This window comes from Lepisosteus oculatus, chromosome 8, assembly GCF_040954835.1.
Source record: "Lepisosteus oculatus isolate fLepOcu1 chromosome 8, fLepOcu1.hap2, whole genome shotgun sequence".
NCBI lineage: Eukaryota > Metazoa > Chordata > Actinopteri > Semionotiformes > Lepisosteidae > Lepisosteus > Lepisosteus oculatus.
In genome coordinates this window covers 40,656,723-40,682,099 of record NC_090703.1, presented here as the reverse complement: position 1 = coordinate 40,682,099, position 25,377 = coordinate 40,656,723, and the positions used below count along the sequence as shown (strand labels likewise).

The window sequence follows — 25,377 nt, the reverse complement described above, 5'->3', positions numbered from 1 at the left end:
GTGAGTGTGAGAGTGAGCGAGAGCCCGAGGGGAGTGAGTGTGGGAGTGAGCGAGAGCCCGAGGGGAGTGAGTGTGGGAGTGAGCGAGAGCCCGAGGGGAGTGAGTGTGAGAGTGAGCGAGAGCCCGAGTGGAGTGAGTGAGCGAGAGCCCGAGGGGAGTGAGTGTGAGCGAGAGCGAGAGCCCAAGGGGAGTGAGTGTGAGTGTGAGCGAGAGCGAGAGCCCGAGGGGAGTGAGTGTGAGTGTGAGCGAGAGCAAGAGCGAGAGCCCGAGGGGAGTGAGTGTGAGTGTGAGCGAGAGCGAGAGCCCGAGGGGAGTGAGTGTGAGTGTGAGAGTGAGCGAGAGCCCGAGGGGAGTGAGTGTGAGAGTGAGCGAGAGCCCGAGGGGAGTGAGTGTGAGTGTGAGAGTGAGCGAGAGCCCGAGGGGAGTGAGTGTGAGTGTGAGAGTGAGCGAGAGCCCGAGGGGAGTGAGTGTGAGTGTGAGAGTGAGCGAGAGCCCGAGGGGAGTGAGTGTGAGTGTGAGAGTGAGCGAGAGCCCGAGGGGAGTGAGTGCGAGAGTGAGCGAGAGCCCGAGGGGAGTGAGTGTGAGAGTGAGCGAGAGCCCGAGGGGAGTGAGTGTGGGAGTGAGCAAGAGCGAGAGCCCGAGGGGAGTGAGTGTGAGTGTGAGAGTGAGCGAGACCCCTAGGGGACTGAGTGTGGGAGTGAGCAAGAGCGAGAGCCCGAGGGGAGTGAGTGTGAGTGTGAGAGTGAGCGAGACCCCTAGGGGACTGAGTGTGGGAGTGAGCAAGAGCGAGAGCCTGAGGGGAGTGAGTGTGAGTGTGAGAGTGAGCGAGAGCGAAAGCCCGAGGGGAGTGAGTGTGAGTGTGAGAGTGAGCGAGAGCGAGAGCCCGAGGGGAGTGAGTGTGAGTGTGAGAGTGAGCGAGAGCGAGAGCCCAAGGGGAGTGAGTGTGAGTGTGAGAGTGAGCGAGAGCGAGAGCCCAAGGGGAGTGAGTGTGAGTGTGAGCGAGAGCGAGAGCGAGAGCCCGAGGGGAGTGAGTGTGAGTGTGAGTGTGAGTGTGAGTGTGAGTGTGAGTGTGAGTGTGAGCGAGAGCGAGAGCCCGAGGGGAGTGAGTGTGAGTGTGAGAGTGAGCGAGAGCCCGAGGGGAGTGAGTGTGAGAGTGAGCGAGAGCCCGAGGGGAGTGAGTGTGAGAGTGAGCGAGAGCCCGAGGGGAGTGAGTGTGAGAGTGAGCGAGAGCCCGAGGGGAGTGAGTGTGAGAGTGAGCGAGACCCCGAGGGGAGTGAGTGTGGGAGTGAGCAAGAGCGAGAGCCCGAGGGGAGTGAGTGTGAGTGTGAGAGTGAGCGAGACCCCGAGGGGAGTGAGTGTGGGAGTGAGCAAGAGCGAGAGCCCGAGGGGAGTGAGTGTGAGTGTGAGAGTGAGCGAGACCCCTAGGGGACTGAGTGTGGGAGTGAGCAAGAGCGAGAGCCTGAGGGGAGTGAGTGTGAGAGTGAGCGAGAGCGAGAACCCGGGGGAAGTGAGTGTGAGAGTGAGCGAGAGCGAGAGCCCGGGGGAAGTGAGTGTGAGAGTGAGCGAGAGCGAGAGCCCGGGGGAAGTGAGTGTGAGAGTGAGCGAGAGCGAGAGCCCGAGGGGAGTGAGTGTGAGTGTGAGAGTGAGCGAGAGCCCGAGGGGAGTGAGTGTGAGTGTGAGAGTGAGCGAGAGCCCGAGGGGAGTGAGTGTGAGTGTGAGAGTGAGCGAGAGCCCGAGGGGAGTGAGTGCGAGAGTGAGCGAGAGCCCGAGGGGAGTGAGTGTGAGAGTGAGCGAGAGCCCGAGGGGAGTGAGTGTGAGAGTGAGCGAGAGCCCGAGGGGAGTGAGTGTGAGAGTGAGCGAGAGCGAGAGCCCGAGGGGAGTGAGTGTGAGTGTGAGTGTGAGTGTGAGTGTGAGTGTGAGTGTGAGTGTGAGTGTGAGAGTGAGCGAGAGCCCGAGGGGAGTGAGTGTGAGTGTGAGTGTGAGTGTGAGTGTGAGTGTGAGTGTGAGTGTGAGTGTGAGCGAGAGCCCGAGGGGAGTGAGTGTGGGAGTGAGCGAGAGCCCGGGGGGAGTGAGTGTGGGAGTGAGCGAGAGCCCGAGGGGAGTGAGTGTGAGTGCGACGGTGAGCGAGAGCCCGAGGGGAGTGAGTGTGAGTGTGAGTGTGACTGTGACCGAGAGCCCAAGGGGAGTGAGTGTGAGTGTAACGGTGAGCGAGAGCCCGAGGGGAGTGAGTGTGAGTGTGAGTGTGAGAGTGAGCGAGAGCCCGAGGGGAGTGAGTGTGAGTGTGAGAGTGAGCGAGAGCCCGAGGGGAGTGAGTGTGAGTGTGAGAGTGAGCGAGAGCCCGAGGGGAGTGAGTGTGAGTGTGAGAGTGAGCGAGAGCCCGAGGGGAGTGAGTGTGAGAGTGAGAGTGAGCGAGAGCCCGAGGGGAGTGAGTGTGAGAGTGAGCGAGAGCGAGAGCCCGAGGGGAGTGAGTGTGAGTGTGAGTGTGAGTGTGAGTGTGAGTGTGAGTGTGAGTGTGAGTGTGAGTGTGAGAGTGAGCGAGAGCGAGAGCCCAAGGGGAGTGAGTGTGAGAGTGAGCGAGAGCGAGAGCCCGAGGGGAGTGAGTGTGAGAGTGAGCGAGAGCGAGAGCCCGAGGGGAGTGAGTGTGAGTGTGAGTGTGAGTGTGAGTGTGAGTGTGAGTGTGAGTGTGAGCGAGAGCGAGAGCCCAAGGGGAGTGAGTGTGAGAGTGAGCGAGAGCGAGAGCCCGAGGGGAGTGAGTGTGAGAGTGAGCGAGAGCGAGAGCCCGAGGGGAGTGAGTGTGAGTGTGAGTGTGAGTGTGAGTGTGAGTGTGAGTGTGAGTGTGAGTGTGAGTGTGAGTGTGAGTGTGAGCGAGAGCCCGAGGGGAGTGAGTGTGAGAGTGAGCGAGAGCGAGAGCCCGAGGGGAGTGAGTGTGGGAGTGAGCGAGAGCCCGAGGGGAGTGAGTGTGGGAGTGAGCGAGAGCCCGGGGGGAGTGAGTGTGGGAGTGAGCGAGAGCCCGAGGGGAGTGAGTGTGAGTGCGACGGTGAGTGTGAGTGTGAGTGTGACTGTGACCGAGAGCCCGAGGGGAGTGAGTGTGAGTGTGACGGTGAGCGAGAGCCCGAGGGGAGTGAGTGTGAGAAGGCTGTCAGAATAAGGTCACATGTTTACTGCTTTATAATAGTTCTTCTTTCCAAGAGAGGTCCTCTGCTGTAGGTGAAAGATACCTCATTACTCACATCAATGCTTTGTATTGATTTACTTGCAAACAAAAATTGCAGGGTACAGGCACAGTTTGGAATGAGAATGAATCCTCTGATTTATTTCTGGCTGGTCCCTGACAAAGAGAGCACTCGTGAAGTGCCTGTTAATGAATGAGCGAATTGGGCCAATTTTTTAGTGTCTGGATGAAGGGCGGTTAAAGAACTTCTAAGAATGTCTTTGAACTTTCTGACCTGGTACCTTTTAAGAAAAAGTCTCAATCTTGACTTGAACTGCATAGACTTCTGAAGCTATTGGATAATGCAGAAGCATCCAATTACAGTGGTATGAAAAAGTGTTTGCCCCCTTCCTGGTTTCTTATTTTTTTGCATGTTTGTCACACCGAAATGTTTCAGATCATCAAACAAATTGAAATATTAGACAAAGATAACACAAGTAACACAAAATGCAGTTTTTAAATGAAGGTTTTTATTATTAAGAGAAAAAAAAAATCCAAACCTACATGGCCCTGTGTGAAAAAGTAATTGCCCCGTTAACCTAATTACTGGTTGGGCCACCCTTAGCAGCAACAACTGCAATCAAGCGTTTGCAATAACTGGCAATGAGTCTTTTACAGCGCTGTGGAGGAATTTTGGCCCACTCATCTTTGCAGAATTGTTGTAATTCAGCCACATTGGAGGGTTTTCGAGTCTTAACCGCTTTTTTAAGGTCATGCCACAACATCTCAATCGGATTCAGGTCAGGACTTTGACTAGGCCACTCCAAAGTCTTCATTTTGTTTTTCTTAAGCCATTCAGAGGTGGACTTGCTGGTGTGTTTTGGATCATTGTCCTGCTGCAGAACCCAAGTGCGCTTCAGCTTGAGGTCACGAACAGATGGCCGGACATTCTCCTTCAGGATATTTTGGTAGACGGCAGAATTCATGGTTCCATTTACCACAGCAAGTCTTCCAGGTCCTGAAGCAGCCAAACAGCCCCAGACCATCACCCTACCACCACCATATTTTACTGTTGGTATGATGTTCCTTTTCTGAAATGCTGTGTTACTTTTACGCCAGATGTAATGGGACACACACCTTCCAAAAAGTTCAACTTTTGTCTTGTCAGTCCACAGAGTATTTTCCCAAAAGTCTTGGGGATCATCAAGATGTCTTCTGGCAAAACTGAGACAAGCCTTTATGTTATTTTTGCTCAGCAGTGGTTTTCGTCACGGAACTCTGCCATGCAGGCCATTTTTGCCCAGTCTCTTTCTTATGGTGGAGTCATGAACACTGACCTTAACTGAGGCAAGTGAAGCCTGCAGTTCTTTGGACGTTGTTGTGGGTTTTTTTCTGACCTCTTGGATGAATCGTCGCTGGGCTCTTGGGGTAATTTTGGTTGGCCGGCCACTCCTGTGAAGGTTCACCACTGTTCCATGTTTTCGCCATTTGTGGATAATGGCTCTCACTGTGGTTCACTGGAGTCCCAAAGCTTTAAAAATGGCTTTATAACCTTTTCCAGACTGATAAATCTCAATTACTCTGTTTCTAATTTGTTCCTGAATTTCTTTGGATCGCAGCATGATGTCTAGCTTTTGAGGATCTTATGGTCTACTTCACTTTGTCAGGCAGGTCCTATTTAAGTGATTTCTTGATTGAGGTGTGGCAGTAATCAGGCCTGGGTGTGGCTAGAGAAATTGAACTCAGCTTTCCAAAGATGTGATAAACCACAGTTGATTTATGTTTAAACAGGGGGGGCAATCACTTTTTCACACAGGGCCATGTAGGTTTGGATTTTTTTTTCCCTTAATAATAAAAACCTTCATTTAAAAACTGCATTTTGTGTTTAATTGTGTTATCTTTGTCTAATATTTCAGTTTGTTTGATGATCTGAAACATTTCAGTGTGACAAACATGCAAAAATAGAAATCAGGAAGGGGGCAAACACTTTTTCACACCACTGTATTTATTATTTTGTCAAATAATTGTTTTAAAATAATTGCTATTAATTATGGTCTTTTTATTACAGAAAAGCACACTCTGGCCTTGTGGCTGCTAACATGAACCATTCTCCTTGTTCCAGATTTGCACATGTTCCTTCCTACTAAGCTATTCCACGCTCCCCAGCCCTCTCTCAATCTCCTGGAGTCCCCACTGTCCAGCGACACCAAGGTACGCACCACACTGTCTCACATGCTTGGGCGAACCTGCTGGAGCCTCTGTTCCTTATCGGGTTGGAGTTTTTCCCAGTTTTGTAGCACTGGTTCAGCCGAGAGGCCTCTGTCAATATTTGTCCTCCCAATTGTGCTCGAGCAATCAAGGCAGAGTTTCCTGCTCAAGAATACAGTGCAGATGTCTGAATGAAGGTCTTGTCCAGTGCCTATATTACTACATTACATGACTTAAAACAGGGCTTTCAAATCCTGGACCTGGACAGCCAGTGTGTATGGATTTTCACTTTAACTCGGTTCTTAACAAGCTAAACTTCCCACCTATATTCCAGAAGGCTAAAGCATTCCACGGTTCCCAAGATCAGTTTTTCTGTGTGTGCTGCATTCTGTGCTCGGTCTGGTGGAACTTCTTTATCTTCGTCTCAATGGTTCCTGTACTGATGGAGTAGGGTCACTGGCTGGCGGAGTGAAACGCTAACCCTTCTGCTCGTCTCCCCTCCAGGGCCCTCGGGTTGTGACCTCAGAGATGTGTCTGCCCCGAGACTCAGCGGGGGAGATCGACTACCGGGCTCTGGTGGAACAGCTGCGAGAGTGTCCCAGCCTCCAGGACCAGGCCGACATCCTGTACATCCTCTTCAACAAGAAGTGAGCCTCTCGTCCCTTGAGCAATTTCATACTTCAGACGGGTATATCCATATGCTCACCATTATAATGTCATGTAATCTCTTCACAAACATGAAAAGAAGCAGTAATTAATAAATAAATAATTTGCAATTCATTAAATAGGACATAGGGTATACAGCTTCAGGAAAGTGAGATCTTTAGCCAAGTCCTTTTCAAACTTGTTTTTGATTAAACCTTTATAACCCCAGGATTTTATATCTGAGGTGGATTTTTCAAATATTTGCCTTCTACAATTGGATGTACTACTAAATGGTGTATATTCATGTCCGTAATAGCTAATTATGTTTCACTACACGTCCACTCTTATAAAAAAAAAACATTCAAGGTGCATCACAATTGTTTCCTACGGTTAAGTTTTCTTTTGCTGGTAAATTTAAGACAGTATGGGATTTTAGGTTACGCTTAAAATGGGGTGGCAACACCTCAGGCTACACCCCTGCCCGCTAGATGCCAGTTTTAAGCTGCATTTAGTGACACATTACTGCATCCCGAAGCATAAATACAGGCTGGTAAAGCAGGTGTGTGGTTCAGTTGTGTACTATAAGTATCACACAAGGTTGTAGGGTCCATTGACAAAGCTGTGTTTTTGTACGCATCTGTTGCCACGAGTGGGGTCTCTCCTCTCGGTCAGTTTGGAGAATAGTTTCTAGAAACTTTTTGGGTTGGGGAGAAGTCTGTCACAGTGGAATAATCTGAGTAGAAAAATGTGAAATATCTCAGTGGAGGTGTTCAGGAGATATAAGATCCAAAAATGAGTCCTGCCCCTAGTGACATTCCATCCCCGTGAAGCAGAATGGTCAGACGTGTAGATCTATTGCTGTGCTCTTCAGTGGCTCAGGCCCTCCCATGCCACAGTGTCATGCTGTGTTGTCTCTCAGGGGCGCAGACTGGGATACACAGCTCTACGGCACGGGCACCACGGTCCAGAACCTGCTGGTTGAACTGTACACCAAGGCTGGCACAGTGCGTCAGTGGGGTCTCATCCGCATGACCTCCGGCATGCTGAAGAAGAAGGTGGAGGGGCTGGATGAGGTAATCTCAGCAGGCCTCCAAACGTATTAGAAGAGCAAAGTCAAAACCACTGCTTGTGCTTTGCAGTCTAGATGTGCTCATTGATATGATTCAGAAATCCATTGTAACACACATTTTGTTTTTGGATAGTTCCATGCATCCATGTGATCATACTAGAACAAAACCATGTCTGTGTTCAACCTAATTAATTCAAGTGATTGTAAGTATTGGGCAACACTGAGATTTGTGAGTCAGTGTTAAAGTCCGTGTTTGGTTGCATATCCCTCTGCACCAATAATTCCAAAAAATCTGCCACCCATTTAGCTCACCTTTTTTTTTTTTCTTTTGACGAACTCCTGAGTTGCATTGGCTGGGTGTTTTTGGTCATTGTCGTGCCACATGTTGAAGCACCACTCGACTAACGCAAGCTGATAAAGTGTTTCTGTAAACTTCACGATTTCATTCTGCTGCTGCCATCTTCAGTTACGTCATAATTCACGACAAGTGAGTCCGTTCCAGGTCATGGCTTGACCCCCACTGTCATTCACAGATGAGGTGATGTTCTTTGGAAGTTCCTTTTGCTGTTTATTTCTTTTCTCTGAACTTCCTTTATTTTGGCGATTGGTTTATCTCGGTCTTCTGTGCCCATAAAACTTTGTTCCAAAACTCCTTTTTGTGCTTCAGAAACAAATCTGCAGCATGGTGGAGATAATGTCATGGTGGTCTGGATGTGCATGGCTACCTCAGTAACTCAGCCCTCCTTTATATCGGTGATGTGGCGAACGATGGCAGCACTAGAGTGAACTTTTCAGGAAAGCCAGACATGGAGAATTCTACAAAGTAGAAAGATTTTGTAAAAAGATTTTACAAAAAAAGATTTGCTGTAGGATACGAAGTGGGCAGACCTAAATTTGCAACTGCACAATGTCATATCATTCTAATTACTGACATCAGGTAAAATTTGTACAAGGTACCTATTTGACTCACTGTGTAAAGGATTTTGTTCTTTCTCATGGATCCAAATTCTGCTTTTAACTGTCATATGGCTCCCATCTCGAGAAAAAAAAGTGGAGAAGAACAGTGCAGTATGAAAGACTGGTTCTGTTGGTTGCAGGCCTGCTCAGATCTCCTGGCACACCAAAAGCACCTCACCGTGGGTCTGCCCCCTGAGCCCCGAGAGAAGACCATCGTAGCGTAAGTGTTACATCCTGCATTACAGCACTGCACAATAGAATCTGTCAGTGCAGTGCTTTCGGTGAGCAACACGATGAGAACCTCACTTTTGAAGTGGAGGTCTGAGGATTTAAATATGGCGTTTTTGAGAACAGAAGGCACCAAATTGCCCAAAGTAAAAGCTTGCTTCACTGAATTCGCCTACTACTTGTTTTAGCCTTATCCAGTTAGTTGTCAGTTCTGCTTTGGCGGTTACCTTTTCCTTCTCAGGAAGTACCCTTCTGCCTGGGACCAGTCCTAAACCTATGGTGTTTCCATGTGATGTTCTAAGAACAGGCTTGCTGGTCTTATCTCCCCACAGGCCCTTGCCTCCCGATGTGCTGATGAAACTAATTGATGAAGCGAGTGACCAGAGCATCACCATTGCCGTGCTGACTCAGGTCAGTGGCCACAGGGGGGAGCTGTCCATCCACAAACTCCTTGTGCTTCTTATCTGTGGGACTTTCAGGGTTAGACATGGGATGACGAGGAACAAAGCCACTCACACCTGTCATCAGTAGCAAAACAATATTAGCAGCAAGTTGATATAAACTAAGGGTGACCTCTGCTGGACTTTGTACGATGCAAGTCAGTTCCCTTTTTCAGGAGAGATGGAAGAAAGTCTTTGTGGGTTAGTCTTTCATGTTCCCAAAATAGCAATAGTTCCAAGATGTGGCTGTGTTCTACAGTTCTAATAATCAAGAATATATTCGTCAGTTTCATCCCTTTTGTCTGCGTATGTAGAAGTGCCAGTTCTTACAGAAGGTGTGAGGGAAATGTCACGTTGGAGCAGAGGTGTTGCTCCAGCGGGTGTTAAGTTCAAGAAAACATCTGTGTTAAATGAAAACGATGGTCCGATTGTGGCAAATCAAGGGTTTGTGCCATACTTGTGTAAAACAAAATAATCATAGTGACTAGAATAAATGAACTGGAAAGTCCCTTTCACAGAGGTTCCTTGTGCTGACCTGTAGTTAGTGCTGAAATATTAACTAAGCAATTAGTTGGGAACTGGACACTTTGATGGTATGACTTTGATGGTGTTACCATGAAAAACACAAATCAAATAGGTCAGGCTAATATAGATAATGCAGAAATGATGGCAAAGGGGACACTTTCAGTGTGTTAGTGGGTGCTCATTTTAATACGGCCCGGTGGGAATAAAGATGTTGGGGTTAAGATTGCTCATGGTCAGTGGTCAGGGCGCAGTCAGGCTGTTGGGGGAGAATCGGAACTGATGGACAAGACTGATCATCCCTCTGCTGACAGGAGATTATGGTGTACCTGGCGATGAACATCAGGACCCAGCCCTCCCTCTTCAGCGAGATGTTCCGCCTGCGGATCGGGCTCATCATCCAGGTCATGGCCACCGAGCTCGCCCACTCGCTCAACTGTTCAGGTACTGGCATTGACTGTCTGACTGTCACGGACGCTGAGATGACGTTTTTCCAGTGGAGTGGCCTTTGCCATCTTCCAAGATTAAATGTAGGTGTGGGATTCTCATACAGTGGGAAGAGTCCTGGGTTTTCTTCCCGTTCCCTCCCATTTGAGTGGTGACCACACCAGTTTTGCTTAGCTTCTCATCCCACAGGGTCGGTATCTTGAGGTACGACAGCCACTGGCTGCTTTTTCCTCCGTGCAGTGGTTGTGTGTCTGTGGTGGTGGGGAGGAGCTGAAACGAGCCAGATTGTAATGGGAAATGCATTGATCATCTGTCTCCTCGTGTTCCAGGTGAAGAGGCCACAGAGAGTCTGATGAGCCTCAGCCCCTCTGAGCTGAAGAACCTGCTCCATCACATCCTGAGCGGGAAGGAGTTTGGGGTGGAGAAAAGCGGTCAGTAACCCCAGGAGCTTAGGAACACCCCACTGTCACTCACATGTCCCCTGTTTGAACTGCATTCGGGTTTAGGGACCTTTTCCTGATTCTTTAGCTGTCATCAGCTGAGCTCAGGGAGAAAGGGTGCAGGATCCAGGACATTGCTGACTCAGTGTCCAGCTGTCGGAATTTTGCAGACAGATAAAAGATTGAGATACTATTGCAGTTTAAACTTCCATTAACCCATCCTTCCACCTATTTTCATCAGAATTCCACCTGAATCTGAGTGCATAGGTCTCACTTCGCAGTGTTGTAGAGCTTCATTAAGGGTGTGTTCAAAAGGCATAGCACTACATAATGTATCATGAGCCCAGCGTGCTTTATAAGATTAGCTTACAGTCAGAGGAGCAGTCTCCAAACGTTTCGGGTGATGGTTTCCTATTTTCCAAAAAATATGTAATCAACATTACTCAACCTAGGATTATAAGGGCACTTTAGACTTGTTTCACCTTCTCCTTGGTCTTCATTTTGATTTCTGCAGTGTTGCTAATGCCATCAGACCACTTCATTTTCTTGTCTGTTGCTCAAAAACCACTCATGCTGTGTCTCGTCACAATCCTCTTTAAATCCTCTGCTTGTCCCTTTTGCTTTTCGGTGTCAGTTCTTGTTTCCATCACAGTACAATGCTCTGCTTCGTTGAACACACCCAGGATTGATTCCAACAGACCTTTGCCAAGGTAATCCTGTGGAGTCTCTGCCTGTCTCCAGGGGCGTAAGGCACTGTGCTTGTTTTGCAGTCCGCTCTGTGGATTCGGCGGTCAGCACGGCCATCTCGATACACGAGGTGGGCAACGTGGGGGCCACCAAGAGCGAGAGGGTGGGCATCAACAAGCTGAAGAGCGACATGAAACAGGTAGATCCAGAGATCCTCTTGCAAAAAGCACCTCATTACTCTGCACTGAATGAGTTATACACTGCCCTATCCACATAGTAGAGGATAGTTCTAACAGTTCCCAGCTAATGGGCCACTTACAGCAACAATCTGGATTTCCCTGAAAGTCTCCCATCCCAGCATTGGCCTTGCTGAGCTTCCAAGACCCCACAAAACAGAGGTACAAGGTGTTAACACTGACATGTCTGTGGAGTTGATAGCAAGGTTCATGAATGAGGAACACATCATCCAATGACTGAGATCTGTGCATGGAAACACCGTGCCTTCACAAAGTCCCAGTTCATTAAAAACTTTAAGGTACTGAAGCTACGTTAGTGATTTCATAAAAACTCCATAGTATACTCAATCCAGGTATGTGAACTGTGGGGAGATAAATACTGTAACATGTGTGAGGCTCTAATCTAGCTAATATCACAGAAATAATACCAGGATTTACCATAGCAAATGCAATCTCCATTGGTGTCTATTGCAAAGCATTTTACACCAGTGGCAAGTATGGAGAAACAACTCAGGTGAAGCTCACGGTAAAGTACACAGCTACCCTGCTGGCCTGCTGCTGATTTACTGTGGTAAACTGGCACCAGGGTGGGCATTGCAGATATGCCACTCTGGCTGCGTGCGTGATGTTTAAACATCTGGTTCTGTTTTGCTTTGCAGATGGAGGAGCGTAGGTTGTCGTTGTTCGGGACACGTAAGGTGATTGGTCTGATACGGCCTGGGTGGTAATTCACCTGGCCTCTTACAGCAGGCTGTGCTGAACTCCGGGCTGACTGCTCTTCTGTAGTTCTTCTTGTAGTCCCGGAGGCTGTGGCTGCAAACTGCAGTTGGAGAAAAGCAGGCTTTGTTCTCCTACGTCACTAGCGCGAGGGGCGAGGATGAGGATGAGCAGTGAGCGAAAGACTTCAGCACAGCCCCTGGTGGAGTGCCATACATCACCTGGGGTGGAGGTTTGCATGCGCCACTCCACTGGCTCAGCTGGGCAGGGAAATGACTAAAACCACGTCTTCCTCACTTTCTCAGTTAATTTTGCGGCTGGATTCTCGGATAATTGTTCCTTTAGTGCTTGGCAGGTTGTGACAAACAGCTTTTAAAGCCACGATGGAAGAACAATGATGCTGCATTCCTAACTATCCAGACCTAATCCATGTGCCTTATTCACATTGCCCCTGAAGCAGTGGTCCTCAGGCTCATCTGGTTACATCTACAGTATTTGAGCCTTGGCTTTAACAATGAAGGCTTTAAGATATGCTGCCTGTAACAATTATTTGCCTGTAATTTTGTAATCTTTTAATTAATTCAGCAGCTGAAATGCGTGATCTGGCATTTTAATTGCTTGATAATGCTCTGTGATATCAGGAGGCTTGCTTTATCTGTGTACAGCACAAACCTAAAGATCTAAACACTGCCGGCTCTGCAGAGGACACAAGTCAGTCCTTTCAGTATTATTGATCTCGACTAAGGCGAACGTGATCCCTCTTTTTTCAAATTTGACATCTGACAAACGCGATTCGCCAAAGTGCTTCCCGCTGTTCAGAGTAAAGCCGAATGTGCTATTTTCTACTGAGGTTATAAAGACCTTTTCTTCACGGCAGGGTTTCAATCAGACACCTCTGAAACATTCTACAGATGCAGCCACTCGACACTCTTGCATTTTCAGGTCAGTCACATCAGTGAGGAGAGTACAGTTCATTCAGCAAATTAGTTCCCAAATCAATGAGAAAGGTTGGCTCTGTTGTGGCTTGGGAGTGTTTAGAAATCCCAAATAGCCTTTTGGAGAGCCTGTGCTGTACAGTTGTTGTTTTTTTTTTTAAGATTCCTTTCTGTTTTGCAGCCTTCCACTGCACAGCCATCCGACCTGGATTACAGTGAATCCACAGTAAGAGTCCTAGAGATCTTGTTCTGTGGCAAAGGGGTGGAACATCACTGAGCTGGAAAGGCCGTGGTGACAGTGGGCTCCAGGGATGTGTTTTGGACTGTTCAGACCGCACTCTCTCTTGAAGGAAGGGAACAGCTGCTGATTGGCAGTAATGTAGCTCATCAGCGGAGGAAGTGCTGGTTGAAATGCTGGCAGTCTGTTGCATTGGGCTCCACTCAAAATGGAGCACCTGGAGATGTGGAAAATGTGATTGTCGCTCCTTAATTCTGGGTGACGTTTTTAAATATTTGATTTCTATGAGCCCAAAAGTTAACAGGGTAGTTTCTGTCAGCCATTTTTTTGTTGGTTGTAGCTCAATCAAACGTCACTGCATGCCACTAAAGAAAAGGGCTTTAACGGGGGTAGTAGAATTGAGCTCTGGTAGGCATGGGCCTGGGTAAATTATATTGGGCTCATGTTAAAAAAAACATATTAGAACCAGAATGTCTTCCAGGCAGTGTTCCGAAACGGGGGACAAATCGGTAGCTTTTTCTTAAACAACAAGTCAAGAAACGTGATTGAGCTTGTGTGAAAATGTCAGTCTGGGAACTACAATTTAGAATTTTCAGAACTGCCCTGTGAAAGCCAGAGAAAGCGACCACCGCAATGGCCCTGTTTTATATCTTTGCCTTTCTAGAAATCGTGCAGTTTGGCCATTGAGAGCTTTCCCCAAGAGCCCTTTGGGCCTCCGGCCCGGGACATTCGACAGGGCCAGTGGCTTCGCCGCAGGAGGCTGGACGGAGCTCTTAACAGAGTGCCGGTGGGCTTCTACCAGAAGGTTTGGAAAATCCTGCAGAAGGTGAGTCTGCCCCGTCGCCCGGTGTGGCAGCCGAGAGCAGGAGTGGCCCTGGATGGGCCTCAGAACTATGTCAACATCAGTTCAGAGGTGTTTGTTGTCAGCACACACTTCAGAACCGAACCTTGTCCTTCTCAGGGGGGACAAAATTGAAGCCTTCGTATTTAGGATCACCTTTTCTTCAGTTGACCATTTTTTGAGAAATGCCTCTTAGTACATAAACAGTAACCTGTAATTTACTGTAGATAATTTACTATCAATGCAGACATCAAATTCATCTAAGACCTGAACACTAGATCTGTTAGCAACACATAGTCAATATGTTCAAGTAGGTAGCTACGTCAGCATGCGTAGGCTGCAAAGGAACAAGTAAAGGTTTGTTCCATGCTGAAAAGAGAAGAGGCACAATGTTTCGTTTACTCCAGCACACATGAAGAAGGCTCCACAGTGGAAAGGTTATGTCTCTTCTTTTCATCATGGAATAAAACAAATAGTCAATATTACCTCTTGATGAACAGTTATCATCTTTTTGTAATTTCATATTTCAAACTTGCGCAGAGTGGTAGCATAGTGGTTGCTATCTGTGAGTTTGTATGTTCTCGCCACGTTTGCATGGGTTTCCTCCCACAGAAGACATGCTGGTAGGTTAATTGGCTTCTGGGAAACTTCTCCCATGGAGTGAGCGTGTGCATGTTTGTGTCTGTTTACCCTGCAAAGGAAAACACAGACAAGTTTTAACAAGCCTCCTGTCCAGGGTGTATCCCACCTTCCTCTTTCGATAGCCTCCTGCTCTCCCACAACCCTGTACTAGATAAAGACATTAGAAGATGGATGGATATTTCAAACTCGTATCCACCTGGAGTCAGCCTGAACCCAGGTAGAATCAATCTGTGCTTTTATACTGCTCAATCACACATGATGGTGTCTTTTATTTCCTCAGTGTCACGGGCTGTCCATCGAAGGCTTTGTCCTCCCGTCGTCCACCACCAGAGAGGTAATGCCCTTAGTGTTAAAATACTCAGAGGAAAGTGACGCAAATTCCAGTTTGAGTGTGGAAAGGAACAGTTCTGAAAGATGGTTCAGTGCTGCGTGGGCAGTTTCAGATTTCAGGCTTGTTAAGAGATAAAGTGCTGAACCTTTTCAGCTCTCTAGCATGTTGGTGATCTGAGCTAAAAAAGCATGAGCGAAGGAAAGTAGCTGTTACTGGCAGCTCAGATAGCGGAGATGCTGGTTTGACAAACAGTAATTTTAGGGTTGGCCCTGAATGTGCAAGACAATAGATATCAAATGGCTTGTATTAGGATTCTCTATTAATTATTTCTTAAACTTAGAATCCCTCCACATAATACAGTTAACTGAGGCTTTTTTTAAGTACCTATATTGCCATGAAACTAAAAAGCAACAGTTTTAATTGCAGTTTTATAAAAAAACTGTGGTTTCTTTAATAGTTGCCTGATTTAAGTAGGTTGTAACTGTCAAACCCTCCTGTATGAACTGTTGGAGAAATTTGTCCACTTCCTCTTAAAAGACAGGAGTTCAAAGGAGTATTTATTTAATGTGCATGGGACTGAAACACACAGAGATGCTTGGTGTATTTTTCTCAAAGCAATTAAACTAGAACAGACCTTTCATATTTTTCTGTTATCTATCACACTTCCCTGTGCTAATCAGATTGGTAGCATTCAAAGATCATCTTCCTCTTCCCTGTTCCTTCGCTTCCTTGTCAAAGAAAACCTTTTAATGCAGTTGGTTACTTAATTTCCCTATATAACACAGTATAGAATTACATAGTAGCCTTTGTCTCTAGCCATCTTCCATTCCGGTTCAAACCAGCTCTGTATGTCCGTCCTTTAAAATACTTCAGCATCAGCAGAAAAAAGTACGTACAAAGTACACAAACGGCACCGTGAGGATTGTTTGAGGAAATGACCGGCTTCCACCCCCTTTTCCAGATGACTCCGGGCGAGATCAAGTTCTCGGTGCACGTGGAGTCGGTGCTGAACCGAGTCCCCCAACCGGAGTACCGCCAGCTTCTGGTGGAGGCCATCTTGGTCCTGACCATGCTGGCGGACATGGACGTCCACAGCATGGGGGGCATCATCCACGTGGAGAAGATCGTCCACATCGCCAACGACATGTTCTACCACGACCAGGTCTGCCCAGGTCTTTTCCCTTGGGGTGGGGGGACAAGTGCCAGTGGGAGGCTTTCCGAAAGGGGGTCCGGCCATGTGATTCGGTGACGGCTCGCTGTGGGAGTCACACCCTGCAGCTGTTCGAAATTCGCTCTCTTTCTCTCTCGTCTGCTGTCTCGTCTTTTGAAGAGAATTACTAGCTGAACACAAGGGCCTGCTGTGAAAAATTCCTTTAGTTAAATTCCCCTCATTTTTCTCCTTAAGCGTTCTTAGATTTTAGTTTGTTTTTTTTACAAAACGGGTGTGTGCCCACTTTCACTGAAGAAGCCCATATTTAATACATTCAGTATTGCATAACTAATGTATGTTATGCAGCGAGAGCCTGGAAAACTATGTGGTTACAGATATTTCTTACGGATATATGGTTTTCTGTTGTTTTCTGAATGCTCAGATTTGAAATGCATATTGATTTAAACTGATGCACATAATATAATTTGGAGAATAAGCTATTAAAGGATACCATGCTACCATTATCTAGAATATTAATTTTAAAAAAAAGTGAAGCTATGACTAAGTACGATCTATTTGTAAAATGTCTCAAGTATTGAAACCACTTCTAAAGAGTTTGGACTATACGGGCTTGATTGTTAGAAACCCAGAAATTGGTATAGCGATGCAGTAAGGGTATACCTATACAGTTTGCTTGCTTTGAATAATGCTTTGTGGATTTGGTTTTGCTGTTGAAAGTGTCTGAGTTTTCTGGGTTTTGTGTTTCCTCTAAAGAGGCTTGTCTGGTCTTCATCTCTCCTCCACAGAGAGACCTGGGTGCAGATGACAGCATTCTAGAGAAGGACCAGGCCACTGGCATCTGCAAGCTGCTGTACGACAGCGCCCCTAGTGGCCGTTTTGGCAGCATGACCTACCTCTCCAAGGCAGTGGCTACCTATGTACAGGACTTCCTGCCCAGCAGCACCTGTGCCATGCAGTGAGACTGCAGTGGGGGGGGGGCAGACGAGAGGACAGCCCTGCTCCTGAAGGACCCGTGGCCCTGCAGCTGTCTTTCAGTCATCAGCTGCTTAGCACTTGGATAAGAAGCTTCATTTGTTTCATGCAGCAAACCGTTGGCTCCATTAAGGAATTAAGAAATGGAGGAGTGAAGTGAAAACGCCCCTCTGGTTCTGAGTGGTGCAGGTCCTTAACCTTAATCTGGTTCTCTGAAACCCCCTCAATTATGTGTGCCTAAGTAAGACTCTGCAGATAAGACGACCGGCTATCTGCAGAAACACACTTTGCTGCATGAATGTATCCAACCTCAAACAATAATAGGCTATATTTTATAGGTGGGGGGGACTTCCTTACCCTAGTGTACCAGAAATTTTCATTTTGGTCACTTTGTATGTCAGCATGAGTATGTAATATTTGAATGTAGGTTAACTTTCATCCAACTATAGCATATCTAGTTGCAACTTCATATTTTATGAGGTCAGCTATGTATCACCCTGTCATTTAACTGTAATTAACTGTAAATCCTTCAATATGTGCACACTGCCCTTCACAAAGAAGCACTCTATTCTTGGAACAGTAACATTTTTAGTGCTAAATGCCAACTTGTGTTACACTGTTTTTCTTCCCCTGTGCACTTCCTGTTCCATGTTTCCAAACTCCCTTCAGAAGCCTCTTTTCATGTTGTCATTAGCTTTAACCCAGAATATTTCTGAAGGGGACTATGAAACAAAGGAAAAATAAAGAGAAGAAATGTGGGCAGTGTAGCATCTCTATAATTGTAGTTTAAAAGTTGAGGACTTTCATCACAGAATTTGCACGACCCCATACAGAGGTCGTAAAACTGGAGTTTTTCTCCTTGGTTCACATGGACAGGTTTAATTCCTTTTCATTGTAGGAAGACACAATCTTGTCAGCTGGGCACAGACGGGCAGACAGTCTTAGTGAAAAATCTTTTCTTCCCACATGTTCACACGTGGTTAAGCTTTTGAGACATGAAAGCCTTGATCATTTTAAAAGCTGAAAAAATGACTAATCACTACAGAATTCTTGTCTTTTTTTACAATTACACTCTTAAAAGCCAAAGTAGATGTTTGTGTCCATGAATAGTTTTGGCTAATTGTGTGAAACGTGTGTTTTACAATACTAGCATGTCTTATTTTCTTACTTTCTGCTGTTTGCAACGATTACAGACTTGCAAATTAAAATGAAAGCCTTAAAGCTGTTTTCAGGTGTACGTTTTTTGCTCGTTTAAAGGGAGGAAAAAGGGAAATATTTTCAGAATTTGTAGGAAGTGATTTGAAAACGTCTGTTACAATTTTTCTTAATCCTTTTTAATTGTGGACTAGAATAAACCCAGACAAACCCCTCTTTTATTTTGAATTACTTTTTAAAGTGTGCAAGGTAGAATGTTCTATACAGCCTGATACTTTCTAATTGCAAAAGAAACATTTAAAACATGATGTTCTCCCACATTTGGTACTTCTGATTTCTGAACAAGCATATAAATGGTGAATGAATGTGTTTATTTTACCTTGTAACTAAACAGTTAAAACTAATTTTTGGGAGAAAACATGGCAGTAATTAATCAAGATTTATTCAATCAATCAAGGTTTATTTATCAGTGTACAACATTACAGCATACAGCGGTGGTTGTCGGCAGTGAAGTGCATTTTCCGCAAGCTCGCCAAAGAGAGGACAGAATTTGATGGAAGGTTACAAGGAGAATTATACATCTACAACATTACACAATAATAAAAAACCGCAGTGAAAAAAAATGCAGTGAACTGACTATCAGTGGTTGTTTGGGTAATTGCTGGTGGCTGCTGTGGCTGGCTGTTCAGCAGTCTTATTGCTCTGTTTTGAAATCAGGATAAAGATTCAATCACTTCTGGTATTTTTTGTCCCAGTCGTATTTGTTCTGACAGCAATGTTCTACTGCAATTGCTAGCATTTGTTTTTGAAGAGGGTGGGATTTGGTTGAGTGTGGCTGAAATCAGTTTCAGGCAGTATTGGAAAAGTTGAAAATGATTATGAAGCTTCTTCCTTGTTTATTTGATAATGTGCCATTTGTCTCTTGTTTGAAAAAACACTAGTGAAGTGGTACCCAAAACTGTCTGGTTCAATGTTTGTATTATCAGAGGCTTTAAGTACGTGGTTGAGCTGTGTGAAATTGACCTACCTGTGAAACTCACCAGTACTAAAGCAAGGTGATAGCATTCTTCTTATGTTCGATTAATTCTTAAACCATTTAAAACCTCACACTACTCCAAAAGAGAAATAGATGTGCCTTTTGTCATTGTTTTTTGTTTAGGCCTTGGTGTCACAGACAGTACAGCAGCAGTGGAGGGAGTCTCTCATTGAAGATGACATTTTCTGAACTCTGAAATTACAGTAAACAAATCCAATAAAACCTTCAGTATTAGGTAACGGAAAGTCTGTGGAAGAGATCTTAGAAACTGCTACTGTTCTCTGTCATCTTGTGAGGTATCTGGTGTGTTTTCTGTTGAAGAATGCACAATTTCACCTTTTGTTTTAACAGAAACAAAATGCTTGTGCTGGAATAACTAAATTCAGGTGTCTAGTAGTTTGTTTTTTGCTGCTGCTTTTGAAAGCTGCTGAAGGTTTATATGGCAGTGTTTGAAACCTTCTTGAAATAAAACTACAAAAGAATGATGTTGTCTGTGGTCTCTTTTGGGGAGTGAGAGTTCTGAGCATCTAAATGGACAGTTAACATTACCTGTATTTTCTTCAGGTCTTCATTAAGCTATATGCCAGTGATTCTTGACCTGGGGCACATGCACCTCCTAGGGATGTGAGACATGCCAGTTTTTACAGAAGTAAATCCCTTAAATTATGCACAGGCATGCAAGTACAACTACCCTATTTAATCAGATGTATGAATTTTTAGGCCATAATTGGTAAAGGCCAGGAGAAAATTTGGCCAGGACACCAGGGTAACACCCTATTCTTTTTGAGAAACACCCTGTGATTTTTAATTATCACAGAGTCGGGACCTCCGTTTTACACTTCATCTGAAGGATGGCGCTTTTTTACAGTATAGTGTCCTCATCACTATACTGGGGCATTAGGACCCACTCCAAATGCAGGGTGAGCGCCCCCTGCTGGCCTCACTAACACCTCTTCCAGCAGCAACCTTAGTTTTTCCCAGGAGATCTCCAATCCAGGTACTGATCATGTTCACACCTGCTTAACTTCAGTGGGTTGCCAATTGTGAGTTGCAGGGTGATATGGCTACTTATTTTAAAGCTCTATAAAAAACATTAATAATCTTGTTGTCGCTGTCGATAGGTTTGCCATTATAATGTCACAGGAGTACATTAATGGATTTCCTGTGATATCTGATATGGTTTGCAACAGCTTGTTTGTGTCACTCCAGTTTGAAGCACTACCTTACTCATCATGTAATGTCTTTTAAGGAGCCACACGCCATCCCTTGCAGAAGTATTCAGACCCCGACACTATTTTCACTGTCTGTTGCTTTTAAGCTTGCAGTCATCACATTTTGAAATAGCAGTTAGTAGTTGGTATTTACACAACCTGCCCCACACACTCAAGCAAAAATAAAAGAAAGAGATAATACAAAAGTAAAAAGGAAAATGTTGTGATTGAGTATTTACATTGTAAATTGTACAAAATTACCTTTTTGAGCCACACAGTTAGTTGAGTGGCCTTGGCGTGCAATAATAGACCTCACGATTTCAGAAAAAAAACTTAAACTCTCTGTGAGGTTCCTTGGTCAGGTGATGAACTTTCAGAATACACTCAACCAGACTAGCTTCCCGAACAATGCAGGGATAAAGTTGAATAAAGTTTCAGATTAGGAGAAGAGAAGCTTTTTAATTTTTCCCACAGCTTGGCAACTTGTGATGGTGTGATAAAAACATCAGAAGGAAGAAAAGAAATGAGGAACTGTGCTCCAATGAAAAGCAGAGAACACTCCAGGCCTTCTGACAAGGGAAAGAGCCAAGCAGCAGAGCTCTTCTGGGGCAAAGGTCACAAGTGATGTTGAGCCTGAATGAATATGGTCATTATCCCAGCTTTTGTATGCAGTGTCTCTTAGTCACATGTGGAACATACAGCAGCTAATATATATAGAGTAAAACAGATTTCTCTGTAAATTGCAAATCTTTTATGTCTCTTGCAAGCAATGGCACCCAAAAACCTGAGTGATTCTGTTAAAGTGCTCCAATTTAGCCATAAAGAGCTGCTTCACACTGTTAAAATCTGAGCTGGAATGAAAACCCACAGACGCACACTGGCCCTCCAGAACCAGGATCACACCTGCCTCCTTTAGGTGACGTGTGAGTGACTCTAAAGCCAGATGGTTGAAATAATAATCCCTTGTGTTTTGTGTAGTTTGTATGTTCATCAAAACGTATCCCAAAGCATGCATAAAGGGGAAAACTGAATTACGTCCTTATTTTTATTCACTTAACATGACACCTATGGAAGTATGAAAGGAAAAAAAAGCCGCTTTCTCGCGGCGGTGCCCAAGCTGGCAGGGAATTCGAGAGAGAACATTTAAGCGCTAATGACTGAGAAAGAGACACTCGATCCCACATCTTCATACCTTTCTGAAATACTATGTTTCGGAGTGATAACCCATACAAATTAGCCTTCTGTGTTAGATGGGCTCAGTTACGCAGTATGTTTTTTTTTTCTGTGTGATATGGAATTCGTTTACAAATGTATTGACCAACTGGGATATGAGAAATATACTTTGCCTTTTGACATTCAGAATGGACTTCAATTCCCAGGGGGCCTAGCAAAATCGCGTCCTTTAGGGAAGCAGGCGTTCCAGAAACGTATTTATGGTCTTGGAATTGTTTTAGTTATTATTTATTATCTTAGAAGTTAATTTAAAAATAAAAGAGACCCTAAAATAAATTACTTTTGGGAAAACTCCTAAATTCTTTAATTTATTAACATAAAAACGTCAAATTTTCTTAATATTAAAACAAATGTGGTCACCATTTGACGTGCTCTTGTTTCAGGAGTCGGAGGGAGTGTTTTGAGTGAGACACGCTTCCCGCGGTGCTTCGGCTATTTGATTTGGATAAAAAATAACGTGCAAACTATTTCAATGAATATTAAAAGTCCAGAAACTGTCAACAGCTGTAATCACAATGTGCTTTATGTTTACAGCCCGGAATTAATCGAAACCTGTGATTCACTAGCTAAAGTTCCCAAAAGGGTAAGTCGCACTAAAAAAAATGTTGTTTTGTTCTTTAAATTAGGTTCTCAGCTCAGAATATTAAAACTTTATTTTTCTTTTGGATCGCTCTTATAATTCTTCAAAATCCGTTTTTGTCACAATAGATGCTATTGTTATGGTTTTCAATAAGGCGTTGTTACACAACGACTCAAAATACTGAATCACATTCACTTGGTTTTCTAACGTATATACTTTACTTTTCCGAAAGCAGAAATTATGATTTAAGTACCACGCAGCGAAACACCTTAAGTGTTCGACATAATATATAAAATCGATTGCATGACTTTGATATAGAAAACGTGTGTCTATTGCGGTAATCTTTGTTTTATATAGTGCCTTCATGTAAATCGTAACCCTACTGCCCACGAATAAAACAGTAACAGGAAGTGAAATCAGCTCATATAATAACAAAAAAAGATCAAACCGTAAACATCAAGGCGCAGAAGCAGATAATCGTTTTGGAATTAAAAGTATAGTATGTTCATGGTTTATTAGTGGTTTCTAAACTCGTAAGGGGGACTGGTTCTGTATTTTAATTACAACAGTGTGCACATGACTGAACTGCATACGTTTATGTTCATGAGCCTCTGAACACACCTGCTGTTTGGAATGCTGGACATTAGTGCATTTAAATCCAGAACACAAGGTTATTCTGGCCAAGGAAAAGCCTAGACTGAAGTTGTATTGTGTTTGTTCCAAATAATGCCTTCTATTGGAGATTATTTTTCTTTTCAATTTTAGGCAAGTATGGTGCACTCCTTGATTGAAGCCTACGGCTTACTAAAACACATGAGGTACGTTTCTTGTTCCCTGTGAAATAACAGCTTTTAAGGAGCCACGCCTTGCAGAAGTATTCACACCCTGGCACTATTTTCACTAGCTGTTGCTTTTAAGCTTGTTGGCATAGCATTTTGAATTACCACCTGGATGATGCAACGGCAGCCATAGGGCGCCAGAACACTTACCACACATCAGCTATTAGTGAGGAGAACAGAGTAATGAAGTAAGTCATAGATGGGGATTATTAGGATGCCACGATTGGTAAAAGCCAGAGGAAAATTTGGCCAGGTTACACCCTTGCTCTTTTTTAATGACCACAGAGAGTCAGGACCTTGGTTTTACGTCTCATCCAAAGGACAGGGCCTTGTTACAGTAAAGTGTCCCTGTCACTGTACTGGGGCATTAGGATCTACACAGACCACAGGGTGAGCTCCCCCTATGGGCCCCACTAACACCTCTTCCAGCAGCAACTTAATTTTTTCCAGGTGGTCTCCCATCCAGGTACTGACCAGGCTCACACCTGCTGAGCTTCAGTGGGTTGCCAGTTGTGAGTTGCAGGGGGATATGGCTGCTGGCTCTATAGCAGAATGGGTGGCAGAGTGGCACAGTACTTACCATTGCTGATTCGCCCTGGGTTAAGTTCCAGATCTGGTGTGCTATCTGTGTGGAGTTTGTATGTTCTTCTTGCTTTTGCATGGGATTCCTCAGGTGCTCTGGTTTCCTCCCACAGTCCAAAGACATACCCGTAGGTTAACTGGCTTCAGGAAAATTGGCTCTGGTGTGAATGTGTGCATGTTAGTGTCTGTGTGTGCCCTGCGGTGTCTATCCTACCTCGTGCCTGTTGCTTTCTGGGATAGGCTCCGGCTCCCCCACCATACCGGATAAAGCACTTAGAAAATGGATGGAATATGGGTTAGGAGAGAAATGCTTCTTCTGTTGGAATTAGAAAAAAAAAGAAGCACATTCTCCACCGAGTGCCACCTGAGTGCGTTCCAGGCTCTCTGCGCTCGCTGCTGAGAGAGCCCTGGTCCGATTCCTGCCCAGGACCTGGCCTCTGTGCGAGAGCCGGCCGCCCGGGGCTGGCTGACCGCGTGCTGTCCCTGTTCTGCCGCAGGGTAGTGAAGCCCCGCGCTGCCACCATGGAGGACATGGCCACCTTCCACACCGACTCCTACCTGGAGCACCTGCACAAGGTCAGCGAGGAAGGCGACGACGACGACCCCGAGTCTGTGGAGTATGGGCTGGGTAAGAGCAGATGGGCGCAGCCTGGGGTTTATGGAGGGGGGGCATTGATCAAACCTTTTAAAGCTGGACTCTCCCATCCTGGTCCAGTAGGTATGGACCTATGAACCTACTGGTATGGAGGGCCAGTGTGTCTGCAGACTTCCTGTGTCTCGGTAAAGAAGCAGGATCTGAAGAGCTGGGAGAAGCTGTTAACCGTGTCCAGTTGAGCCAGTAATGAGCTGGTTTAGACTGTTAGAAAGTGAGCTAGAATGAACTCCTGTAGACAAACAAGTCTTTCATGAGCAATACCACTGTATTTCTAACAGGAAGGGCATAATAGGAGCATGGCTGGAGGTTTTATTAAGCTACTGTTTTGTTTTTGTTTGAAGTCCATAATCATTTAAATTACAGCTGAATACATTCTCAGAATGTTCCTGAATGCCTGTCTGTTTGTGTCTTTATCAAGACGGATAAGGAGGGAAGTTATAGTTTGTGATCTTGTCAGATTTAACTTGTGAATAATAACTTTGTCCTTGTTATTGTCTTTAACTTTGTCTCCAATATCCGAATACATGTCAGAAAAGAGGTTAGTTTCTGGACCGGGTTTCACCAGATTGAGTTGATGCAGATTCTCCAGGGTTTGTCCAGTAGAGGGCGCCAAAGCAATTAAAAAACCCAGGAAGCGCTGGATTGCATGAGAGTGAGTGATGACCTTTTGGAGACTCTGCGGGGAAGATAGCAGGTCTGCCAAACCACAGCATTACCACGATAAACTAAACTGTGGCCTGGTATGCCCTTAAACCAAAGAGCTTTGGCTCAATAATGGCAAAAGAAAAGAGACAAGCCTTATTTTAAAGTAATGCATACAGAATGCATAGAGCAGGATAGGAAGCCTAAAATTAGCATTGCTAAGAATAGGGAGTACAATGGAAATCTCTCCTTTCTAAGCAAAGAAAAATCTGAGTAATGTCTTCCGGAAATATCAGTGTCTTTCTATTGTATTTTAGAAGCTGGTAACTGACATGAGGTGGATTAATGTTTTTTTTTTCAGAACACTCAGTCCCAACCCCTTTGATAATATAAACATTGAAAACTTTATGCAAGTCCTCTTAGTGTATGCTGTTTTCATTTTCTTCCAAAATGAAGTCTAGCCAACTCTGTGACCCTGTTAGAGGAGGATGAATTAATTTCTCAAGAGAATCAAGCCAAATGGCTTCCTTTTTGGGTATTTTGATACTCTGCTTTCCATCTTTAATG

At 45.2% G+C, this 25,377-nt stretch overlaps 2 protein-coding genes across 6 annotated transcripts in view; both read left to right on the top strand.

Moving 5' to 3' along the window:
* Positions 1-19,550, top strand: part of phka1a (phosphorylase kinase, alpha 1a (muscle)) — a 54,338-nt gene extending 34,788 nt beyond the window's left edge. For 4 of the 5 annotated variants that reach the window (XM_015351380.2, XM_015351381.2, XM_015351378.2 and 1 more), the window contains exons 21-34: positions 5,274-5,362; positions 5,864-6,006; positions 6,924-7,077; positions 8,171-8,250; positions 8,591-8,669; positions 9,535-9,664; positions 9,997-10,098; positions 10,878-10,993; positions 11,690-11,728; positions 12,864-12,908; positions 13,585-13,746; positions 14,684-14,737; positions 15,696-15,896; positions 16,691-19,550. In XM_015351380.2, coding sequence (XP_015206866.2) covers positions 5,274-5,362; positions 5,864-6,006; positions 6,924-7,077; positions 8,171-8,250; positions 8,591-8,669; positions 9,535-9,664; positions 9,997-10,098; positions 10,878-10,993; positions 11,690-11,728; positions 12,864-12,908; positions 13,585-13,746; positions 14,684-14,737; positions 15,696-15,896; positions 16,691-16,864 — 1,568 coding nt within the window. In that variant the 3' untranslated portion in view covers positions 16,865-19,550. The remainder of the gene's footprint in view (positions 1-5,273; positions 5,363-5,863; positions 6,007-6,923; positions 7,078-8,170; positions 8,251-8,590; positions 8,670-9,534; positions 9,665-9,996; positions 10,099-10,877; positions 10,994-11,689; positions 11,729-12,863; positions 12,909-13,584; positions 13,747-14,683; positions 14,738-15,695; positions 15,897-16,690) is intronic. The other variant, XM_015351383.2, reaches the window with a different exon arrangement.
* Positions 19,551-21,912: 2,362 nt separating this feature from the next.
* The window catches only part of hdac8 (histone deacetylase 8), a 29,890-nt gene continuing 26,425 nt past the window's right edge, over positions 21,913-25,377 (top strand). Inside the window, exons 1-3 of the mRNA XM_006632732.3 lie at positions 21,913-22,095; positions 22,858-22,910; positions 24,011-24,141. Coding sequence (XP_006632795.2) covers positions 21,985-22,095; positions 22,858-22,910; positions 24,011-24,141 — 295 coding nt within the window. The 5' untranslated portion in view covers positions 21,913-21,984. The remainder of the gene's footprint in view (positions 22,096-22,857; positions 22,911-24,010; positions 24,142-25,377) is intronic.